The 21,873-nt window shown below is 63.2% G+C and overlaps 1 protein-coding gene and 1 long non-coding RNA gene across 3 annotated transcripts; both read left to right on the top strand.

Moving 5' to 3' along the window:
• Positions 1-2,243: 2,243 nt before the first annotated feature.
• On the top strand, positions 2,244-3,851 carry LOC131590114 (uncharacterized). Of its 2 annotated transcripts, none has more exons than XR_009279971.1 (3): positions 2,244-2,305; positions 3,224-3,751; positions 3,783-3,851. It is a non-coding gene; the product is annotated as an uncharacterized LOC131590114 (long non-coding RNA). The 2 variants fall into 2 exon arrangements; XR_009279972.1 differs by having other exon boundaries at positions 3,814-3,840.
• Positions 3,852-11,875, top strand: LOC131590108 (calpain small subunit 1-like). The gene is given in 13 exon segments (XM_058860009.1): positions 3,852-3,914; positions 3,916-4,037; positions 4,345-4,378; positions 4,862-4,951; positions 6,485-6,542; positions 6,684-6,748; positions 6,884-6,952; positions 7,666-7,744; positions 9,292-9,324; positions 9,327-9,407; positions 10,353-10,411; positions 11,735-11,804; positions 11,836-11,875. Coding segments are annotated over 12 exon segments (765 nt in total). The 5' UTR covers positions 3,852-3,866; the 3' UTR covers positions 11,762-11,804; positions 11,836-11,875.
• The last annotated feature ends 9,998 nt before the right edge of the window (positions 11,876-21,873 follow it).

The following is a 21,873-nucleotide window of genomic DNA, read 5'->3' as shown; positions in this document are numbered from 1 at the left end:
GCGATGGGGGAGGGGCCAGACCCCCCCAAAACCCCCCAAATTTTGGGGCTGAACCTGCTGAAAACAGCGATGGGGATAAGCGACCACAGCCCCTCCCCCCCCCCCCTCCCCAAATTTTGGGGTCTTCACTCCAAATCCAATTAATTAATTAATTAAGGGGGAGGGTCCTGAGGCCCCTCCCCCTCCCCAAAATAATTTTTTAGGATCCCAAATTTCCTTTTTTTTTTTAAATTTTTTAATTTATTATTATTTTTTTTATATATTTTTTTCCCACTCCTCCCCTCCCCCCCCCCCAAAAAACAGCCCCCCAAAAGTGGGGGAGGGGTCCCAGAGGGTCCCTCCTGGCCGCCCCTCCCCCCCCCCCCCCCGCAGTAGCAATAACTTCCCCTCCCCCACCCCGCGCTCGTGTCAGTGGCTTTAATGTCCCCAAATGTCCCCAAATGTCCCCAAATGTCCCCAAAAATGTGTCCCCTCCCCCCCCCGCTGCCGCATGGGACCCCCGGAGCCGCTTCTGCCACCAATAAAAATCCTTTGTACCGCCCCGAGACCCCCGAAAATGGGGAGGGGACCCCCGAAAATGGGGAGGGGACCCCCAAAATGGGGAGGGGACCCCCAAAATGGGGAGGGGACCCCCGAAAATGGGGAGGGGGCACCGGAATTGGGGAGGGGACCCCGGAAAATGGGGGGGGGCACCGGAATTGGGGAGGGGACCCCCGGAATTGGGGAGGGGACCCCGGAAAATGGGGAGGGGACCCCGGAAATTGGGGAGGGGACCCCCGGAAAATGGGGAGGGGACCCCCAAAATGGGGAGGGGACCCCGGAAATGGGGAGGGGACCCCGGAATTGGGGAGGGGACCCCCGAAAATGGGGAGGGGACCCCCGAAAATGGGGAGGGGGCACCGGAATTGGGGAGGGGACCCCCGAAAATGGGGAGGGGACCCCGAAAATGGGGAGGGGACCCCGGAAATTGGGGAGGGGACCCCCGAAATGGGGAGGGGACCCCAGAAATGGGGAGGGGGCACCGGAATTGGGGAGGGGACCCCCGAAAATGGGGAGGGGACCCCGAAAATGGGGAGGGGGCACCGGAAAATGGGGAGGGGGCAACGGAAATGGGGAGGGGACCCCCGAAATTGGGGAGGGGACCCCGGAATTGGGGAGGGGACCCCCAAAAATGGGGAGGGGACCCCCGGAAATGGGGAGGGGAGCCCCGAAAATGGGGAGGGGACCCCGGAATTGGGGAGGGGACCCCGGAAATGGGGAGGGGACCCCGGAAATGGGGAGGGGGACACTAAAAATGGGGAGGGGACCCCCGAAAATGGGGAGGGGGCCCCGGAATTGGGGAGGGGGACACTAAAAATGGGGAGGGGACCCCCAAAAATGGGGAGGGGACCCCGGAATTGGGGAGGGGACCCCGGAATTGGGGAGGGGACCCCGGAAAATGGGGAGGGGACCCCGGAATTGGGGAGGGGGGAGGCAGAAATGGGGTGGAGACCCCGAATTTGGGGAGGGGGGAGCCCGAATTTGGGGAGGGGGACACTAAAAATGGGGAGGAGGACCCTGAAATTGGGGTGGGGTCCCCGAATTTGGGGTGGGGGCGTCGGAATTGGGGTGAGGAATCCAAAATTTGGGGTGGGGGACCCCGAATTTGGGGAGGGGGACACCAAAAATGGGGAGGGGGGACAGAGAAGATGGGGAGGGGACCCCGGAATTGGGAGAGGAATCCCAAAATTGAGGAAAAAGACCCCAAAAATGGGGCGGAAACGGCTTCAAAATTGGGGAGGGGTCCCCAAATGTGAACCCCAAAATTTTCCCGGGCGCGCGCCGATGACGTCATGTACCCCGCCCTAATCTGCATAACCACGCCCCTTTAGGGCAGAGCCGGCTGTCAATCACTCCTTGTAGCCACGCCCACTGCGTTGGCGCGCACGTCACTCAAATCTCTGGCCACGCCCCCTTCGGGCTCTAAGCCACGCCCACCGTGTTGGCGCTCACGTCACTCAACTCATTGACCACGCCCCCTTCGGGCTCTGAGCCACGCCCACCGCGTTGGCGGACACGTCACTCAAATCATTGGCCACGCCCCCTCTGGGCTCTAAGCCACGCCCACCGCCTTGGCGCTCACGTCACTCAAACCATTGGCCACGCCCCCTCTAGGCTCTAAGCCACGCCCCCTCGCTTAGGCCACGCCCACTGGGCGGGGCCCGCGCTCGGTCCCGGTTCCGCTTCCCGGTCCCGGCCCCGCCCCCCCCGGACGTGGCCCCGCCCCTTTTCCCGTTCCGCTCCCGACCCGGCGCCGCTCCCGCAGGTACCGAACCCCCCCGGACCCTCCCGGGACCCCCCGGGACCCCCCAAAACCCCCCGGGACCCCCCCGGGACCCCCCCGGTGCTCCCCGCTCCCCTCCCAAAATCCGCCCGGTGACTCAGCGCGGGCCCCGCCCCAATCCCGGAACCGGGAGCGGAGCGGGACCCCCGGCCCGGGGGGGTCTGGGGGGGTTCCGGGGGGTCCCGATGGGATTTTGGGGGGTCCTGGGGGGTCCCGATGTGATCTGGGGGGTCCTGGGGGAATTTGGGGGGTCCCGAGGGGGTTTGGGGGGGTCCTGGGGGGGGTCCCGAGGGGATTTTGGGGGGTCCTGGGTGGGTCCCGAGGGGGCTTAGGGGGTCCCCAGGGGATCTGGGGGGGTCCCGAGGGGGTTTGGGGGGTCCTGAGAGGGTCCCCAGGGGATTTGGGGGGGGTCCTGAGGGGTCCCCAGGGGCTTTGGGGAGTCCTGGGGGGTCCCGATGGAATTTGGGGGGTCCTGGGGGGTCCCGAGGGGATTTTGGGGGGTCCTGGGGGGTCCCGATGGAATTTGGGGGGTCCTGGGAGGGTCCCGAGGGGGTTTGGGGGGGTCCTGGGGGGTCCTGATGGGATCTGGGGGGGTCCTGGGGGGTCCCGAGAGGGTTTGGGGGGTCCTGGGGGGTCCTGATGGGATTTTGGGGGGTCCCCAGGGGGTTTAGGGGGTCCTGGGAGGGTCCCGATGGGATCTGGGGGGGTCCTGGGGGTGTTTGGGGGTTCCTGGGGGTCCCCAGGGGGTTTAGGGGGGTCCTGGGGGGTCCTGATGGGATTTTGGGGGGGTCCTGGGTGGTCCCCAGGGGGTTTTGGGGGTCCCTGGGGGTGTTTGGGGGGGTTCTGGGTGTGGGGAGGGGTCTGGCTGTCGCCTCACTCCGCTCTCCTCTTCTCTTCCAGCCGCTCCCAGTGCTCCCAGTACCCCCCCGGAGCCCTCCCAGTACCCCCCCAGCGCTCCCAGGATCCCCCGGGACCCCCCCAGGACCCCCCAGGACCCCCCAGTACCCCCCCAACTCCCTCCCAGTAGCTCCCAGTAGCTCCCAGTACCTCTCCAGTTCTCTCCCAGTGCTCTCCCAGTCCCCGCCAGCTCTCTCCCAGTCCCTCCCAGTAGCTCCCAGTCCCCCCCAGTAGCTCCCAGTAGCTCCCAGTACCCCTCCAGTTCTCTCCCAGTAGCTCTCAGTCTCTCCCAGTCCCCCCCAGCTCTCTCCCAGTCTCTCCCAGTAGCTCCCAGTTCTCTCCCAGCTCTCTCCCAGTCTCTCCCAGTCTCTCCCAGTAGCTCCCAGTTCTCTCCCAGCACTCTCCCAGTAACTCCCAGTCTCTCCCAGTCTCTCCCAGTCGCTCCCAGTTGCTCCCAGTTCTCTCCCAGTCTCTCCCAGTAACTCCCAGTTCTCTCCCAGCTCTCTCCCAGTCTCTCCCAGTTCTCTCCCAGTCTCTCCCAGTAGCTCCCAGTCCCCCCCAGCTCTCTCCCAGTCACTCCCAGTCCCCCCCAGTGCTCTCCCAGTCTCTCCCAGTAGCTCCCAGTTCTCCCAGTTCTCCCAGTGCCATGTTCCTGGTGAAGGGGCTGCTGAGCGGGGGCGGTGGGGGAGGGGCGGGGGGGGGGGGGTCTCCCGGGGGGCATCGGCTCCGTCCTGGGGGGGCTCCTGAGTGGGGGAGGGGCCGGGGGCGGCGCCGGGGGGGCCATGGGGGTCCTGGGGGGCGTCATCAGCGCCATCAGGTGAGGGGGGAGGGGCGGGGGGGGGTTTGGGGGGGATTTGGGGACTTTGAGGGGGGGATTTGGGGACATTTGGGGAGGATTTGGGGACATTTTGGGGCGATTTGGGGACATTTGGGGGGATTTGGGGACATTTGGGGAGGATTTGGGGACATTTGGGGACATTTGGGGTGGATTTGGGGACATTTGGGGTGGATTTGGGGACATTTGGGGAGGATTTGAGGACATTTGGGAAGGATTTGGGGACATTTGGGGTGACACCGGGTGTGTTTTTGGGGAGGGGGCTGTGACACCTCTGACCCCCCCACAGCGAAGCCGCCGCTCACTACAACCCCGAGCCCCCCGTGAGTGCCCCTCCCCCCTCCCGACCCCTCCCCACTTTGGGGGTCCCCCCTGAGCCTTCCCCTCCCCCCCTGAGCCCTCCCCACTTTTGGGGGTCCCCCCGGAGCCCTCCCCTCCCCCTGGGGGTCTCCCCCAACCCCTCCCCAGTTTTGGGGTCTCCCCCGACCCCTCCCCAGTTTTGGGGTCCCCCCCTGAGCCCTCCCCTCCCCCCTGACCCCTCCCCAGTTTTGGGGTCCTTCCCCTCCCCCTGGGGGTCTCCCCCGACCCCTCCCCAGTTTTGGGGTCCTTCCCCTCCCCCCGGGGGTCCCCCCTGACCCCTCCCCAGTTTTGGGGGTCCCTCCCCCCGGGGGTCCCCTGACCCCTCCCCACTTTTGGGGTCCCTCCCCTCCCCCCGGGGGTCTCCCCCGACCCCTCCCCACTTTTGGGGTCCCCCCCGACCCCTCCCCAGTTTCGGGGTCCCCCCTGAGCCGTCCCCTCCCCCGCAGCCCCCCCGGGCTCACGTCTCCACCGTCGACGCCAACGAGAGCGAGGAGGTTCGGCAGTTCCGGCGCCTCTTCACCCAGCTGGCCGGGGAGGTGAGGGATCCACTGGGATCTGCTGGGATCCACTGGGATCTGCTGGGATCCACTGGGATCTGCTGGGATCTTCCTGAGCTCTGGGAACCCCTGGGATCTGCTGGGATCCACTGGGATCCATCCAAGCTCTGGGAATCCGCCGGGATCCGCTGGGATCTTCCTGAGCTCTGGGAACCCCTGGGATCCGCTGGGATCCGCTGGGATCCAGTGGGATCCGCTGGGATCTGCTGGGATCCTCCTGAACGCTGGGAACCCCTGGGATCCACTGGGATCTGCTGGGATCCACTGGGATCTGCTGGGATCCTCCTGAGCGCTGGGAACCCCTGGGATCCACTGGGATCCACTGGGATCTGCTGGGATCTCCCTGAGCTCTGGGAAACCCCTGGGATCCGCTGGGATCCACTGGGATCTGTTGGGATCTTCCTGAGCTCTGGGAACCCCTGGGATCCACCGGGATCCACCGGGATCTGCTGGGATCAATACAAGCTCCGGGAACCCCTGGGATCCACTGGGATATGCTGGGATCCTCCTGAGCACTGGGAACACCTGGGATCCACCAAGATTCACTGGGATCCACTGGGATCTGCTGGGATCCACTGAGATCCGCTGGGATCAATACGAGCTCCGGTATCCCCTGGGATCCGCTGGAATCTGCTGGGATCCGCTGGGATCCGCTGGGATCCTCCTGAGCTCTGGGAAACCCCTGGGATCCGCTGGGATCCATCGGAGCTCTGGGAACCCCCCCCGGGATCCTCCCAGATCCATCTGAGCCTTGGGAACCCCTCGGAACCCTTTGGGATCCGCTGGGATCCAGCCGAGGCCTTGGAACAGCCCCAGGATCCTCTGGGATCCTCCTGAGCCTTGGGAACCCTTTGGGATCCTCCGGGATCCCCTCGAGGGTTTGGGATCAGGATTTGGAGATCCCAAAAAATTCGGGATCAGGATTTTGGGGTTCCCTGAAGTTTGGGATCAGGATTTCGGGATCCCCCAGGGGGTTGGGATCAGGCTTTGGAGGATCCCTGAGCTTTAGGATCAGGATTTTGGGGGATCCCCAGCTTTAGGATCAGGATTTTGGGGGATCCCCAGATTTAGGATCAGGATTTTGAGGGATCCCCAGATTCAGGATCAGGATTTTGGGGGATTCCCAGATTTAGGATCAGGATTTTGGGGGATCCCCAGATTCAGGATCAGGATTTTGGGGGATCCCCAGATTCAGGATCGGGATTTTGGGGGATCCCCAGATTCGGGATCGGGATTTTGGGGGATCCCCAGATTTAGGATCAGGATTTCGGGGATCCCAAGATTTAGGATCAGGATTTTGGGGGATCCCCAGATTTAGGATCAGGATTTTGGAGGATCCCCAGATTTAGGATCAGGATTTGGGGGATCCCCAAGATTTAGGGTCAGGATTTCGGGGGATCCACAGATTTAGGATCAGGATTTTGAGGATCCCCAGATTCGGGATCAGGATTTTGGGGATCCCCAGCTTTAGGATCAGGATTTTGGGGTTCCTGACCCCCCATTTCCCCCCAGGACATGGAGGTGAGCCCCACCGAGCTCATGAACATCCTCAACAGGGTCGTCACCCGCCGTGAGTGCCCCCCAAAAACCCAGCTCGGGGGGCGGATTTTGGGGTGCCAGAGACTCCTGAGGGGTCCCTGGTGATTTTGGGGACCCCCCAAAACCCCAAACCCCCCCAAAACCCCCCAAAATCCCCCAAAATCCCCCCCAGATCCCGACCTGAAGACGGACGGCTTCGGGCTGGACACCTGCCGGAGCATGGTGGCCGTCATGGACGTATCCCCGCATTTTTTTGGGTTGATTTTTGGGCTTTTTGGGATTTTTGGGGGGTCCCTCCGGAGGTTTTGGGGTGCGGGGAAACTCGGGGGTCCCCCCAAACCCCCAAAATCTCCTTGACGAGCCCCCCCCCAGAGCGACACCACCGGGAAATTGGGGTTTGAGGAGTTCAAATACCTCTGGAACAACATCAAGAAGTGGCAGGTGGGGACCCCAAAATTTTGGGGAGGGGGGGGGGTTCGGGTGGTGAAAACGGGGTGGGGGTCCCCAAAAATATCCGGGGAGGGAGCTGAAGGTGAATAAAACCCCAAAATTTGGGGTGCTGAGGGTGGGAGGAGACCCCAAAACGGACGGAGAGGCCAAAAATTGGGATCCCGAAAAGGCGAAAATCGAGGAGAGGTTGGATTTTGGGGGGGTGGGAGGCACCCCAAAAATGGGGGTGGGAACCCCAAAATCGGCTTGGGGCACCCCAAAATCGCGGGGAACTCAGAACTGGGGGGGATCCCAAAATCGGGGGGACGCCCTAAAAGCTGCGACCCCCCAAAATCGAGGGAGGAGCCCAAAAACCGCGATGGGCGAGACCCCAAAATCTCGGGGGGGACCCCAAAATCCGGGGGGTGAAACCCCAAAATTTCCCCTCTTAAATCCCATCCCCCCCCCCAAAAATGAGGAGGGGGCTCCAAAAAACCTCCCCAAACACCCCCAAAATTTTGGGGTGTATTTAAGAGGGGAGTGGGCAACCCCAAAAATCGGGAATTCGGGATTTTTGAATCGTTTAAATGCGGGGGGGGGGGAGGATTTTGGGGGATTTTTTGGGGTTTTTGGGGTTTTTGGGGGTCCCCAAATTTTGGGGAGGGGGTGAAAAGGGGGATTTTGGGGTTGGGGACCCCTCCCCAAAATGGGATTTGTTTGCTCAGTGCGTGTACAAACAATTCGACACCGATCGCTCGGGGACCATCGGACCCCAGGAGCTGCCGGGGGCCTTCGAGGCCGCAGGTTTGGGGCGTTTTGGGGAGATTTTGGGGGTTTTTGGGGGTTTTTTTGGGGGTTTTTTGGGGATTTTTGGGGTTTTTTTGGGGGGATTTGGGGTTTATAGGGGGGATTTGGGGTTTTTTTGGGGGGATTTTGGGTTTTATGGGGGGGATTTGGGTTTTTTGGGGGGATTTTGGGGTTTTTTGGGGTTTTTTTGGGTTTTTTTGGGGTTTTTTGCGGTTTTTTTGGGGGGTTTTGGGGTTTTTTGGGGGGTTGGAATTTCGTGGGGAGCAGCAGAGGGATGGTGGGAGGGGTTTTTATGGGGTAGGGGGAGTTTGGGTTGGAATTATTTGGGGGCATTTTGGGGAGATTTTGGGTTTTTTTGGGGTTTTTTGGGGGTTTTTTGGGGTTTTTGGGTTTTTTGGGGTTTTTTGGGGGGATTTTGGGGTTTTTTTGGGGGGGGGATTTGGGGTTTTTTTGGGGGGATTTGGGGATTTTGGGGGGATTTTGGGGTTTTTTGGGGATTTTTGGGGTTTTTTGGGGTTTTTTGGGGGGTTTTGGGGTTATTTGGGGGGTTGGAATTCGGTGGGGAGCAGCAGAGGATGGTGGAGGGGTTTTTATGGGGTAGGGGGAGTTTGGGTTGGAATTATTTGGGGGGTTTTGGGGTTTTTTTGGGGGTTTTGGGGTTTTTTGGGGGGATTTGGATATTTTGGGGGGATTTGGGGTTTTTTTGGGGGGATTTGGGTTTTATGGGGGGATTTTGGGTATTTTTGGGAGGGATTGGGATTTTTTGGGGGGAATTTGGGTATTTTTGGGGGGGATTTTGGGTTTTTGGGGGGGATTTGGGGTTTTTTGGGGGGATTTTGGGTTTTTTTTGGGGCGGATTTGGGTTTTATGGGGGGATTTTGGGTATTTTTGGTGTGGATTTGGGTTTTTTTGGGGAAATTTGGGTATTTTTGGGGGGGATTTGGGGTTAAATTCGGGGGGTTTGGTCAATTTTGGGGGGATTTGGGAGGGGAATTTGGGGGTAAATTCGGGGGGTTTTGGTCAATTTTTGGGGGGGTTTTGGAGCATTTTTTGGGGGGGAATTTGGGGATAAATTCGGGGGGTTTGGAGCATTTTGGGGGGGGAATTTTGGGATAATTCGGGGGTTTTTGGTCAATTTTTGGGGGGGTTTGGAGCATTTTTCCGGGGGTTTGGGGCATTTTTGGGGGGGTTTGGAGCATTTTTGGGGGGTTTGGAGCATTTTGGGGGGGTTTGGAGCATTTTTGGGGGGGGTTTGGAGCATTTTTGGGGGGGTTTGGAGCATTTTTTGGGGGCGAATTTTGGGGATAAATTCGGGGGTTTTTGGTCAATTTTTGGGGGGGTTTGGAGCATTTTGGGAGGGGAGTTTTGGGATAAATTTGGGGGGTTTTGGTCAATTTTGGGGGGGAATTTTGGTCAATTTTTGGGGGGGTTTGGAGCATTTTGGGAGGGGAATTTGGGGTTAAATTCGGGGGTTTTGGTCAATTTTTGGGGGGGTTTTGAGCATTTTTGGGGCTCCAAAGTGAGCTGTGCCCCCCCAATTTCAGGGTTCCGGCTGCCCCCCCCGCTCTGGGGGGTTTTGGGCGTCGTTACGGGGACGAGGGGGGGAACCTGGACTTCGACAACTTCATCAGCTGCCTCGTGCGCCTGGACGCCATGTTCCGTACGGGAACCAGGAAAAAATATAAAATTCGGGGGAAAAACAACAAAACTGGGGAAAAAAATAACAAAATCGGGGGGAAAAATCAAAATCTGAGAAAAAAACCTAATTCGGGGGGAAAAATAACAAAATCGGGGGGAAAAAAAAGAAATTCGGGGGGAAAAAGCCAAAATTGGGGGAGAAAAACTCAAAATTGGAGAAAAAAATTAAAATGGGGGGAAAAAAACCCCAAAATCGGGGGAAAAATAAAATTGGGGGGGGAAAAAGCCAAAATTGGGGGAAAAATAACAAAACTGGGGGGAAAAATCAAAATCGGGGGAAAAAATAAATTCGGGGGAAAAAACCCAAAATCGGGGGAAAAAAACCCAAAATCGGGAGAAAAAAACCCCAAAATCGGGGGAAAAACAAAATCAGGAGGAAAAAAACAAAATCGGGGGGAAATCCTAAATTCGGGAGAAAAAAGTCAAAATCGGGGGAAAATCACAAAATTCGGGGGGTAAAAATCAAAATTGGGGAGGAAAAGGCCAAAGTCGGGGGGAAAAACCAAAATCGGGGGGGGGAAAAACAAATTCGGGGAGAAAAAACCAAAATCGGAGGGAAAAAAAACAAATTCGGGGAGGAAAAAGCCAAAATCGTGAAGAAAATCCCAAAATCGGGGAAGAAAATCCCAAAATCGGGGGAGAAAACCCAAAATCTGTGAGAAAATCCCAAAATCGGGGGAGAAAATCCCAAAATCTGGGGAGAAAATCCCAAAATCGTGAACAAAATCCCAAAATCGGGGGAGAAAACCCCAAAATCGGGGTGGGAAAAAACCCCAAAATCAGCTTTAAAATCCCCAAAACCGAGGGGGGACCCGAAAATGGGAGGAGACCCCAAAATTCGGGTTTTTTTTTGGGGGGTTTGGGGGTTTTTGGGGTCCCCCCGTTCTGATTTTGGGGTCCCCCCCAGGTGCCTTCAAATCCCTGGACCGGGACGGGACGGGGCAGATCCGGGTCAGCCTCCAGGAGGTGGGTCTGGGGTCTCCGGGGGGGTTTTGGGGTCCCCCCAGGGGATTTTGGGGTCCCCCGGGTGGTTTTGGGGTCCCCAAAATCCCCATTTGGGGTGTCCCGAGAATTTGGGGGGGAAAAATGAGGGGGGAAAGGGGAGACCCCAAAAAAAAACGGTTGGGGGTCAGTGGAGAGACCCCAAATCTTTCAGGGAGCCCCAAAATCCCTCTGGGACCCCCAAAATCCCTCTGGGACCCCCAAAATCCCCCTGGGACCCCCAAAATCCCTCTGGGACCCCCAAAATCCCTCTGGGACCCCCAAAACCTCTCTGGGACCCCCAAAATCCCTCTGGGACCCCCAAAATCCCCCTGGGACCCCCCAAAATCCCTCAGGGGTGACCCCAAACCCTTTAGGGACCCCCAAAACCCCTCAGGGACCCCCAAAATCCCCCAGGGACCCCCGAAATCCTTCAGGGGTGATCCCAAACCCTTTAGGGACCCCCAAAATCCCTCAGGGACCCCCAAAATCCCCCTGGGACCCCCAAAATCCTTCAGGGGTGACCCCAAACCCTTTAGGGACCCCCAAAATCCCTCTGGGGTGACCCCAAACCCTTTAGGGACCCCCAAAATCCCTCTGGGACCCCCCAAAATCCTTCTGGGATGACCCCAAACCCCCCCGGGACCCCCAAAATCCCTCTGGGGTGACCCCAAAATCCCTTTGGGTGACCCCAAAATCCCTCAGGGACCCCCAAACCCCCCAGGGACCCCCAAAATCCCTCAGGGGTGGCCCCAAACCCTCCCTGGACCCCCAAAATCCCCCTGGGACCCTCAAAATCCCTCTGGGGTGACCCCAAAATCCCTTTGGGTGACCCCAAACCCCCCCTGTACCCCCAAAATCCCTCTGGGACCCCCAAAATCCTTCAGGGGTGACCCCAAACCCTCCCTGGACCCCCAAAATCCCCCTGGGACCCCCAAAATCCCTCAGGGGTGGCCCCAAACCCCCCAGGGACCCCCCAAATCCCTCTGGGACTCCCAAAATCCTTCAGGGGTGACCCCAAACCCTTTAGGGACCCCCAAAATCCCTCTGGGACCCCCAAAATCCCTCAGGGGTGACCCCAAACCCCCAAAATCCCTCTGGGGTGACCCCAAAATCCCTCAGGGACCCCCAAATTCCTCTGGGACCCCCAAAATCCCCCTGGGACCCCCAAAATCCCTCAGGGGTGGCCCCAAACTCTCCCTGGACCCCCAAAACCCCTCAGGGACCCCCAAAACCCCTCTGGGACCCCCAAAATCCCTCTGGGACCCCCAAAATCCCCCAAATTCTGACTCTCTGTCCCCCCCCCAGTGGCTCCAGCTCACCATGTACTCGTGAGGGGACCCCCGGATCCCACCCAGGACCCCCCAAAATCCCCCCCCGGACACTTCAGGACCCCCCAAATCCCCCCCGGACACTTCAGGACCCCCCAAAACCCCCCCCGGACCCCCCCAAGTGCATCCCCGGCCCCCCCAAATCTGCTCCCCCCTCCCCAAATAAAAACCCCCCCGACCTCACTCGGCGCCTTTGGCTCTGGTTTGGGGGGGTCGCGGGGATTTGGGGGGGTCGGGGGGATTTGGGGGGGGTCTGGGGGGATTTTGGGGGGCTGTGGGATTTGGGGGGGCTGTGAGGATTTGGGGAGGGTCAGGGGGGATTTTGGGGGGGGTCTGCGGGATTTTAGGGGGATTTGGGGAGGGTCGGGGGGGATTTTGGGGGGATCGGGAGGGATTTTTGGGGGGGGATTTGGGGGGGTCTGCGGGATCTGGGGGGGTCGGGGGGATTTGGGGGGGGTCGGGGGGAATTTTGGGGGGATCGGGGGGGATTTTTGGGGAGGATTTGGGGGGGGCTGTGAGGATTTTGGGGGAGCCGGGGGGATTTGGGGGGGTCTGGGGGATTTTGGGGAGGGTCTGGGGGGGATTTTGGGGGGATTTTGGGGGGATTTTGGGGGGGGTCTGCGGGATTTGGGGGGCTGTGAGGATTTGGGGAGGGTCAGGGAGGATTTTGGGGGGGTCGGGGGAATTTTGGGGGGATCGGGGGGGATTTTTGGGGGGGATTTGGGGGGGGCTGTGAGGATTTTGGGGGGAGCCGGGGGATTTGGGGAGGGTCAGGGGGGATTTGGGGGGGTCTGGGGGATTTTGGGGAGGGTCTGGGGGGGATTTGGGGGGATTTTGGGGGGGGTCGGGGGAATTTTGGGGGGGTCTGGGGGGATTTTGGGGGGGGTCTGCGGGATTTGGGGGGGTCAGGGGGGGATTTTGGGGGGGTCGGGGGGATTTTGGGGAGGGTCTGGGGGGGATTTGGGGGATTTTGGGGGGGTCGGGGGGATTTGGGGGGCACCGGAGGGGGCGGATCCTCAGGATTTGGGTCCTGGGGGGCTCCGGGGGGTCCCGGGTTCAGCTCAGGGTTCTGGTGGGGGGGGTCCCGGTCCCGGTATCGGGTCCCGGTTCTGATGTGGGGGGGGTCCCGGTGTGAGTGTCCCGGTCCCGGTTCTGATGTGGGGGGGTCCCGGTGGGAGTGTCCCGGTCCCGGTCCCGGTTCTGGTGAGGGGGGCCCGGTGTCGGGTCCCGGTCCCGGTCCCCGGTTCTGATGTGGGGGGGTCCCGGTGGGAGTGTCCCGGTCCCGGTAGGGGGTCCCGGTGTCCCAGTCCCGGTCCCGCTCGAGAGGTCCCGGTCCCGGTACTGGTGAGGGGATCCCGGTCCCGGTAGGGAGTCCCGGTGTCCCGGTCCCGGTTCTGATGTGGGGGGGTCCGGTGGGAGTGTCCCGGTCCCCGGTGTCCCGGTCCTGGTCCTGGTCCCGCTGGGGAGATCCCAGTCCCGGTTCTGGTGTGGGGATCCCGGTCCCGGTCCCAGTCCGGTGGGGGATTCCGGGTCCCGATCCCGGTCCCGGTGGGAGTGTCCTGATCCCGGTGTGGGATCCCCGATCCCGGTCCCGGTCCCGGTGTGGGTCCCCGGTCCCGGAGGGAGTCTCTTGGTCCCGGTGGGGGGTTCCGGGTCCCGGTCCCGGTCGCGATATGGGGATCCCGGTCCCGATCCCGGACCCGATCCGGTCCCGGTCCCGATCCCGATCCCGCTGTGGGGGTGTCCCGATCCCGGTCCCAATCCCGGTCCCGCTGTGGGGGTGTCCCGATCCCGGTCCCGATCCCGATCCCGGTCCCGATCCCTGTCCCGGTCCCGGTGGGAGTCTCCTGGTCCCGGCGGGGTGTCCCGGTCCCGGTTCTGATCCCGATCCCGATCCCGATCCCGATCCCGATCCCGATCCCGGTCCCGATCCCGATATGGGGGGTCCCGGTCCCGGTCCCGGTCCCGGTGGGAGTCTCCTGGGCCCGGTGGGGGGATTCCGGTCCCGATCCCGGTCCCAATCCCGGTCCCGATCCAGATCCCGGTCCCGGTGGGAGTGTCCCCGATCCCGATCCCGTTCCCGTTCCCGGTCCCAATCCCGATCCCGATCCCGATCCCGATCCCGGTCCCGATCCCAATCCCGGTCCCGATCCCGTTCCCGGTCCCGATCCCGCTTTGGGCCTCCCCCCCCCCCCTCTCAGGTACCCCCCCCTCCCCTCCCCCCTCCCCTCTCCCCCCCCGCCGGTTCCGGGGGGCGGTACCGGACCGGTCCGGGGGCGGTGCTGGCTCCGGTCCGGCCCCGGTGTCCCGGCGGAGCCTCCCCGGGTGCGGGCCGGCGATGGCGGCGCCCCCGGGGCGGCGGGAGCGGCTGCGGGCGCTGGCGCTGGGGCGGGGGGCGCTGGGGCTGGAGACCCTCCTGGATCTGCTGCTGGGGCTGGCGGGGGGGCCTCCGGCACCGCCTCAACCGAACCGGGACCGGCACCGGCACCGGCACCGGCACCGGGACAGTAACGGGGACAGTGACAGTGACAGACACGTCCGGGACTTCCTGAGCTGGGGTAAAAGGGGAGGGGGGCGCGGGGCTGGGAATTGGGGCGGGGGTCGCGGTTGGGGGAGGGAGGGGGGGTGGGAAAGGGGGGGGTTTTGGGGGGTTCCGGTTCGGGGGGGTCCCGGTTTGGGGGTTCCGGGAGTGGGGGGGATCGGGATTGGGGAGGGGGTCCCGGTTTGGGGTTCCGGTTCTGGGGGGGGTCCCGGTTTGGGGGGTCCCGGTTTGGGGGTTCCGGTTCTGGGGAGGGTCCCGGTTTGGGGGTTCCGGTTCTTGGGGGGGGTCCCGGTTTGGGGGGTCCCGGGATTGGGGGGAGGGGTTTGGGGGGTCCCGGTTTGGGGGTCCCGGGATTGGGGGGGGTCCCGGGATTGGGGAGGGTCCGGATTGGGGGTTCCGGTTCGGGGGGGTCGGGATTGGGGGGGGTCGTGGTTTGGGGGTCCCGGTTTGGGGGTTCCGGTTCTGGGGGGATTCGGGATTGGGGGTCCCGGGATTGGGGAGGGTCCGGATTGGGGGTTTCCGGTTCTGGGGGGGGGTCCGGTTTGGGGGTCCCGGGATTGGGAAGGGGTCCGGATTGGGGGTTCCGGTTCGGGGGGGGTCCCGGTTTTGGGGTGGGTCCCGGTTTTGGGGGTCCCGGGAGTGGGGAGGGGGTCCGGATTGGGGGTCCCGGAATGGGGGTCCCGGTTTTGGGGGGGTTCGGGTTTGGGGGTTCCGGTTCTGGGGGGGGTTCGGCACTGGGGGGTTCAGGGATTGGGGATCCGGAATTGGGGAAGGGGGTTCCGGGACCGGGAGGTTCGGGATTGGGGGATTCAGGACCGGGAGGTTCGGAACTGGGGGGGATCCGGGACCGGGAGGTTCGGGACCGGGGGGTTCGGGACCGGGAAGTTCGGCGGTTCGGGATTGGGGGGTCCGGGACCGGGAGGTTCGGGATCGGGGGGGTCCGGGACCGGGAGGTTCGGGGAGTTCGGGACCGGGGAGTTCGGGACCGGCGGTCGAGACTGGGGGGATTCGGGACCGGGGGGTTCGGGACCGGGAGGTTCGGAACTGGGGGGGATCCGGGACCGGGAGGTTCGGGACTGGGGGATTCGGGACCGGGAGGTTCGGGATTGGGGGATTCGGGACCGGGAGGTTCGGCGGTTCGGAACTGGGGGGGATCCGGGACCGGGAGGTTCGGGACCGGGGGGGTTCGGGACCGGGAAGTTCGGCGGTTCGGGACTGGGGGGTCCGGGGACCGGCGGTTCGGGATTGGGGGATCCGGGACCGGGAGGTTCGGGACCGGGGGGTTCGCGACCGGGAAGTTCGGCGGTTCGGGACTGGGGGGTCCGGGACCGGGAGGTTCGGGATTTGGGGGGGTCCGGGACCGGGAGGTTCGGGGGGTTCGGGACCGGGAGGTTCGGGATTGGGGGGGTCCGGGACCGGGAGGTTCGGGAGGTTCGGGACCGGGGGGTTCGGGGAGGTTCGGGACCGGGGGGTTCGGGACCGGGAGGTTCGGGACCGGGAGGTTCGGGGACCGGGAGGCTCGGGACCGGGGAGTTCGGGACCGGGGGGTTCGGGAGGTTCGGGACCGGGGGGTTCGGAGGTTCGGGACCGGGAGGTTCGGGACCGGGAGGCTCGGGACCGGGGAGTTCGGGACCGGGGGGGTCGGGAGGTTCGGGACCGGGAGGTTCGGCGGTTCGGAACTGGGGGGGGGTCCGGGACCGGGAAGTTCGGGACTGGGGGATTCGGGACCGGGAGGTTCGGGAGGTTCGGGATTCGGGGGGTTCAGAACCGGGCTGGGGGGGGGGGGGTCCAGAAGCGGGGGGGGGGTCCCGAACCTCGGGATCATTTTGGGGGGGGGTCCCGAACCTCGGGGTTATTTTGAGGGCGGGTCCCGAACCTCGGATCATTTTTGGGGGGGTCTCAGGCTGGGGGGGGTTTGGACCGGGGGGGGGGGGTCCCGGTGGTTCCGCTCCTTTTCTGGGCAGGTCGGGCCCTTCCCCCCCCCCCCCCACCCCCCCCCCGCCCCTCCCCCACACCCCCCCCGCCCCTCCCCCCCCCGCGGGCCGCGAGCGCTCCGAGGGCCATAAAAGGGCTGAGCTTCTTCTGCCCCTCCCCCCCCCCGCGGCACCCGGGGGTGTCCACAACCCCCCCTGCCCCTCCCCCACCCCTCCCCGGGACCCCCCACCCCAAAAAAAAAAATTCGATTTCCCGCCCACCCCCACCCCAAAACAAAAAATAATTGAAAAAAAAATTAAATTTAATTAAAAATTTTCTGGGGTTCGATATTAAAATCTCTCCCCCCCCCCCCAGAAAAAAAAAATTAATTGGATTTTTGTCTTCAAGCCCCCTCCCCAAATTAAAATAATTCATTGGGATTTTGTCTTCAAGCCCCCTCCCCAAATTAAAAATTAATTGGGGTTTTCCCCTCCAAGCCCCCTCCTCAAAATATTCACTGAGATTTTCCCTCCAATCCCCCCAAATTTTTCCCCCAGATCTCCCCCAGACCCCCCAAAAACCCCCAGACCCCCCAAACCTCAGACCCCCCCAAAAATCCCCTCAGACCCCTCCCCAAAACCCTCAGACCCCTCCCCAAAACCTCCCCCCCCGCTCCCCCCACCCCCAAACCGCGGCCCCGCCCCCCAAAACCGCCCTCCCCCCACCCCGTGGGTGCCCCCCCGGTGGTCTCTGACCCCCCCCCGGTGGTCCCTGACCCCCCCCCGCTGGTCTCTGACCCCTCTCGGTGGTCCCTGACCCCCCCTGACCCCTCCCCGGTGGTCCCGGTGGTCTCTGACCCCCCCCCGGTGGTCCCTGATCCCCCCCGGTGGTCTCTGACCCTCCCCTGATGGTCCCTCACCCCCCCCGGTGGTCCCTGACCCCCCCTGACCCCCAGCCCCGGTGGTCCCGGTGGTCTCTGACCCCTCCCCGGTGGTCCCAGTGGTCCCTGACCCCCCCCCCGGTGGTCCCTGACCCCTCCCTGGTGGTCCTGGTGGTCCCTGACCCCCCCCCCGGTGGTCCCTGACCTCCCCTGACCCTCCCCCGGTGGTCTCTGACCCTCCCCCGGTGGTCTCTGACCTCCTGGACCCCCCCTGACCCCTCCCCGGTGGTCTCTGTCCCCCCCCCGGTGGTCCCAGTGGTCTCTGACCCCCCCTGACCCCCCCCGGTGGTCCCTGACCCTCCCCGGTGGTCTCTGACCCTCTCTCGGTGGTCCCGGTGGTCCCCTGACCCCCCCCGGTGGTCCCTGACCCCTCCCTGGTGGTCTTTGACCCCCTCTCGGTGGTCCCAGTGGTCCCTGACCCCCCCTGGTGGTCCCGGTGGTCTCTCCCCCCCCCCCGTGGTCCCTGACCCCCCCCCGGTGGTCTCTGACCCCCCCTGACCCCCCCTGACCCCCCCCCGGTGGTCCCGGTGGTCTGTGACCCCCCCTGACCCCCCGTGCCCCCCCCCCGGTGGTCTCTGACCCCCCCTGACCCCCCCCTGACCCCCCTCCGGTGGTCCCTGACCCCCCCCTGCCCCCCCTGACCCCCCCTGGTGGTCTCTGACCCCTCCCCGGTGGTCCCGGTGGTCTCTCCCCCCCCCGGTGGTCCCTGACCCCCCCTGCCCCCCCCAGCCGAGCCCGCGGCCGCTCAGGTCCAGGAGCTGCAGCTGCAGCGCGGAGACTTCGAGATCCTGAAAGTGATCGGGAGAGGAGCCTTCAGTGAGGTGAGGGGACACCTGGGGACACCTGGGGACACCTGGGGACACCTGGGGACACCTGGGGACATCTGGGGACACACCTGGGGACACCTGGGGACACCCAAAACACACCTGGGGACACCTGGGGACACCTGGGGACACCCAAAACACACCTGGGGGCAGCTGGGGACACACCTGGGGACACCTGGGGACACCTGGGGACACACCTGGGGACACCTGGGGACACCTGGGGACAGCTGGGGACACCTGGACACACCTGGGGACACTGGGGACACCTGGGGACACCTGGGGACACCTGAGATACACCTGGGGACACCTGGGGACACCTGGGGGGACATGGGGGACACCTGGGGACACCTGGGGACACCTGGGGACACCTGAACACACCTGGGGACACCTGGGGACACCTGGGGACACCTGAACACACCTGGGGACACCTGGGGACACACCTGGACACACCTGGTGCCCGTCCCCCGCAGGTGGCCGTGGTGAGGATGAAGGAGACCGGGCAGGTTTACGCCATGAAGATCATGAACAAGTGGGACCTGCTGAGACGGGGACAGGTAGGGGACACACCTGGGGACACACCTGGGGACACCTGGGGACACCTGGGGACAGATGACAGGTGACAGGTGACAGGTGACAGGTGACAGGTGACAGGTGACAGGTGGTGACAGGTGACAGGTGACAGGTGACAGGTGACAGGTAGCACACAGGTGACAGGTGACACACAGGTGACAATGTCCCTGTCACCAGGTGTCCTGTTTCCGGGAGGAGCGGGAGGTCCTGGCGCGCGGGGACAGGTGACAGGTGACAGGTGACAGGTGACAGGTGACAGGTGGTGGCACACAGGTGACACTGTCCCTGTCCCCAGGTGTCCTGTTTCCGGGAGGAGCGGGAGGTCCTGGCGCGCGGCGATCGCCGTTGGATCACGCGGCTCCATTTCGCCTTCCAGGACCCGCAGTGCCTGGTGAGGGGACAGCGGTGTCACCTCCCCCTGGGGACAGCGGTGTCACCTCCCCCCTGGGGACAGCGGTGTCACCTCCCCCTGGGGACAGCGGTGTCACCTCCCCCCTGTGCCCTTGGGGACAGCGGTGTCACCTCCCCCCTGGGGACAGCGGTGTCACCTCCCCCCCCTGGGGACAGCGGTGTCACCTCCCCCCAGGGACAGCGGTGTCACCTCCCCCCTGGGGACAGCGGTGTCACCTCCCCCTGACCCCATGGGGACAGCGGTGTCACCTCCCCCTGGGGACAGCCGTGTCACCTCCCCCCTGGGGACAGCGGTGTCACCTCCCCCCCGGGGACAGCGGTGTCACCTCCCCCTGGGGACAGCGGTGTCACCTCCCCCTGTGCCCTGGGGGACTGGCCCCTCATTGTCCCCCAATGTCCCCAATATCCCCAATGTCCCCAGTGATGTCCCCAATGTCCCCTCAGTACCTGGTGATGGATTACTGCAGTGTCCCCAATGTCCCCAATGATGTCCCCAATGTCCCCAATGTCCCCTCAGTACCTGGTGATGGATTACTGCACTGTCCCCAAGCTGTCGCCAATGTCCCCAGTGATGTCCCCAATGTCCCCAATGTCCCCAATGATGTCCCCAATGTCCCCAATGATGTCCCCATGATGTCCCCTCAGTACCTGGTGATGGATTATTGCACTGTCCCCAATGTCTCCAAGCTGTCCCCAATGTCCCCAATGATGTCCCCAAGCTGTCCCCAAGCTGTCCCCATGATGTCCCCCTCAGTACCTGGTGATGGATTATTACGTCGGGGGTGACCTCCTGACCCTGCTCAGCAAATTCGGGGAGCGGCTGCCGCTGGCGATGGCGCGGTTCTACCTGGCCGAGCTGGTGATGGCCATCGACTCTGTCCATCGGCTGGGATACGTGCACAGGTGAGGAGGGGACATTGGGGACATTGGGGACATCATGGGGACATTGGGGACATTGGGGACACTGGGGACATTGGGACATTGGGGACACTGAGGGGACATTGGGGCCATCGACTCTGTCCATCGGCTGGGATACGTGCACAGGTGAGGAGGGGACATTGGGGACATTGGGGACATTGGGGACATCATGGGGACATTGGGGACATTGGGGACACTGGGGACACTGAGGGGACATTGGGGACATTGAGGACATTGGGGACACTGGGGACATTGGGGACATTGGGGACATTGGGGACACTGGGGACATTGGGGACACTGAGGGGCCATCGACTCTGTCCATCGGCTGGGATACGTGCACAGGTGAGGGGACACTGAGGGGACACTGGGGACATTGGGGACATTGGGGACATTGGGGACATTGGGGACATCATGGGGACATTGGGGACACTGGGGCCATTGACTCTGTGCATCGGCTGGGATACGTGCACAGGTGAGGAGGGGACATTGGGGACATCATGGGGACATTGGGGACACTGGGGACATTGGGGACATTGGGGATATTGGGGGACATTGGGGACATTGGGGACATTGGGGACACTGGGGACATTGGGGACATTGGGGATATTGGGGACATTGGGGACACTGGGGACATTGGGGACATTGGGGACATTGGGGACATTGGGGACATTGGGGACACTGAGGACACTGGGGACACTGGGGACATTGGGGACATCACTGGGGACATGGGGACACTGGGGACACTGGGGACATTGGGGACATTGGGGACATTGGGGACACTGGGGACATTGGGGACATTGGGGGACATTGGGGACACTGGGGGACACTGGGGACACTGGGGACATTGGGGACATTGGGGACATTGGGGACATTGGGGACATCCAGGGGACATCGACTCTGTCCATCAGCTGGGATACGTGCACAGGTGAGGGGACACTGAGGGGACACTGAGGGGACATTGGGGACATTGGGGACATCATGGGGGACATTGGGGACATCATGGGGGACACAAGGACACTGAGGGGACACTGAGGGGACACTGAGGGGACACTGAGGGGACACTGAGGGACACCCAGGACAACAGCAGGGCCTTGGGGGTGGCACTGGGGGGGGGGGGGGGGGTTTGGGGACCGTGACGGGAGGAGGTGACAAAGGCCACCCCCCCCTTAGGGACATCAAACCCGACAACGTCCTCCTGGACCGCTGGGGACACGTCCGGCTTGGGGACTTCGGGTCCTGCCTGCGCCTGGGGCCTGATGGCACCGTGAGTGACACTGAGGGGGACACTGGGGACACTGAGGGGACACTGGGGACACTGAGGGGACACTGGGGACACTGTGAGTGACACTGGGGACACTGGGGACACCGCTGGGGACACGTCCGGCTTGGGGACTTCGGGTCCTGCCTGCGCCTGGGGCCTGATGGCACCGTGAGTGACACTGAGGGGACACTGAGGGGACACTGAGGGGACACTGGGGACACTGTGAGTGACACTGAGGGGACACTGGGGACACTGGGGGACACTGAGGGGACACTGGGGACACCGCTGGGGACACTGGGGACACTGAGGGGACACTGAGGGGACACTGGGGACACTGGGGACACTGGGGGGACACTGGGGACACTGGGGGGACACTGGGGACACCGCTGGGGGACACTGGGGACACCGTGAGTGACACTGAGGGGACACTGAGGGGACACTGAGGGGACACTGGGGACACTGAGGGGACATTGGGGACACTGGGGACACTGGGGACACTGAGGGGGACACTGGGGACATTGGGGACACTGAGGGGACACTGGGGACACTGGGGACACTGGGGGGACACTGGGGACACTGTGGGGACACAGGGGGGACACGGGGGTGACACTGGGGGGGACACAGAGCTTCACTCTATGAGCACCAGGAGAATTCCCCAATGTCCCCAATGATGTCCCCAATGATGTCCCCAATGATGTCCCCAATGTCCCCAATGTCCCCATGATGTCCCCACTGA

This window comes from Poecile atricapillus, chromosome 31 (genome assembly GCF_030490865.1).
Source record: "Poecile atricapillus isolate bPoeAtr1 chromosome 31, bPoeAtr1.hap1, whole genome shotgun sequence".
NCBI classification, from domain to species: Eukaryota; Metazoa; Chordata; class Aves; order Passeriformes; family Paridae; genus Poecile; species Poecile atricapillus.
This window is presented reverse-complemented; position numbering and strand designations above follow the sequence as displayed.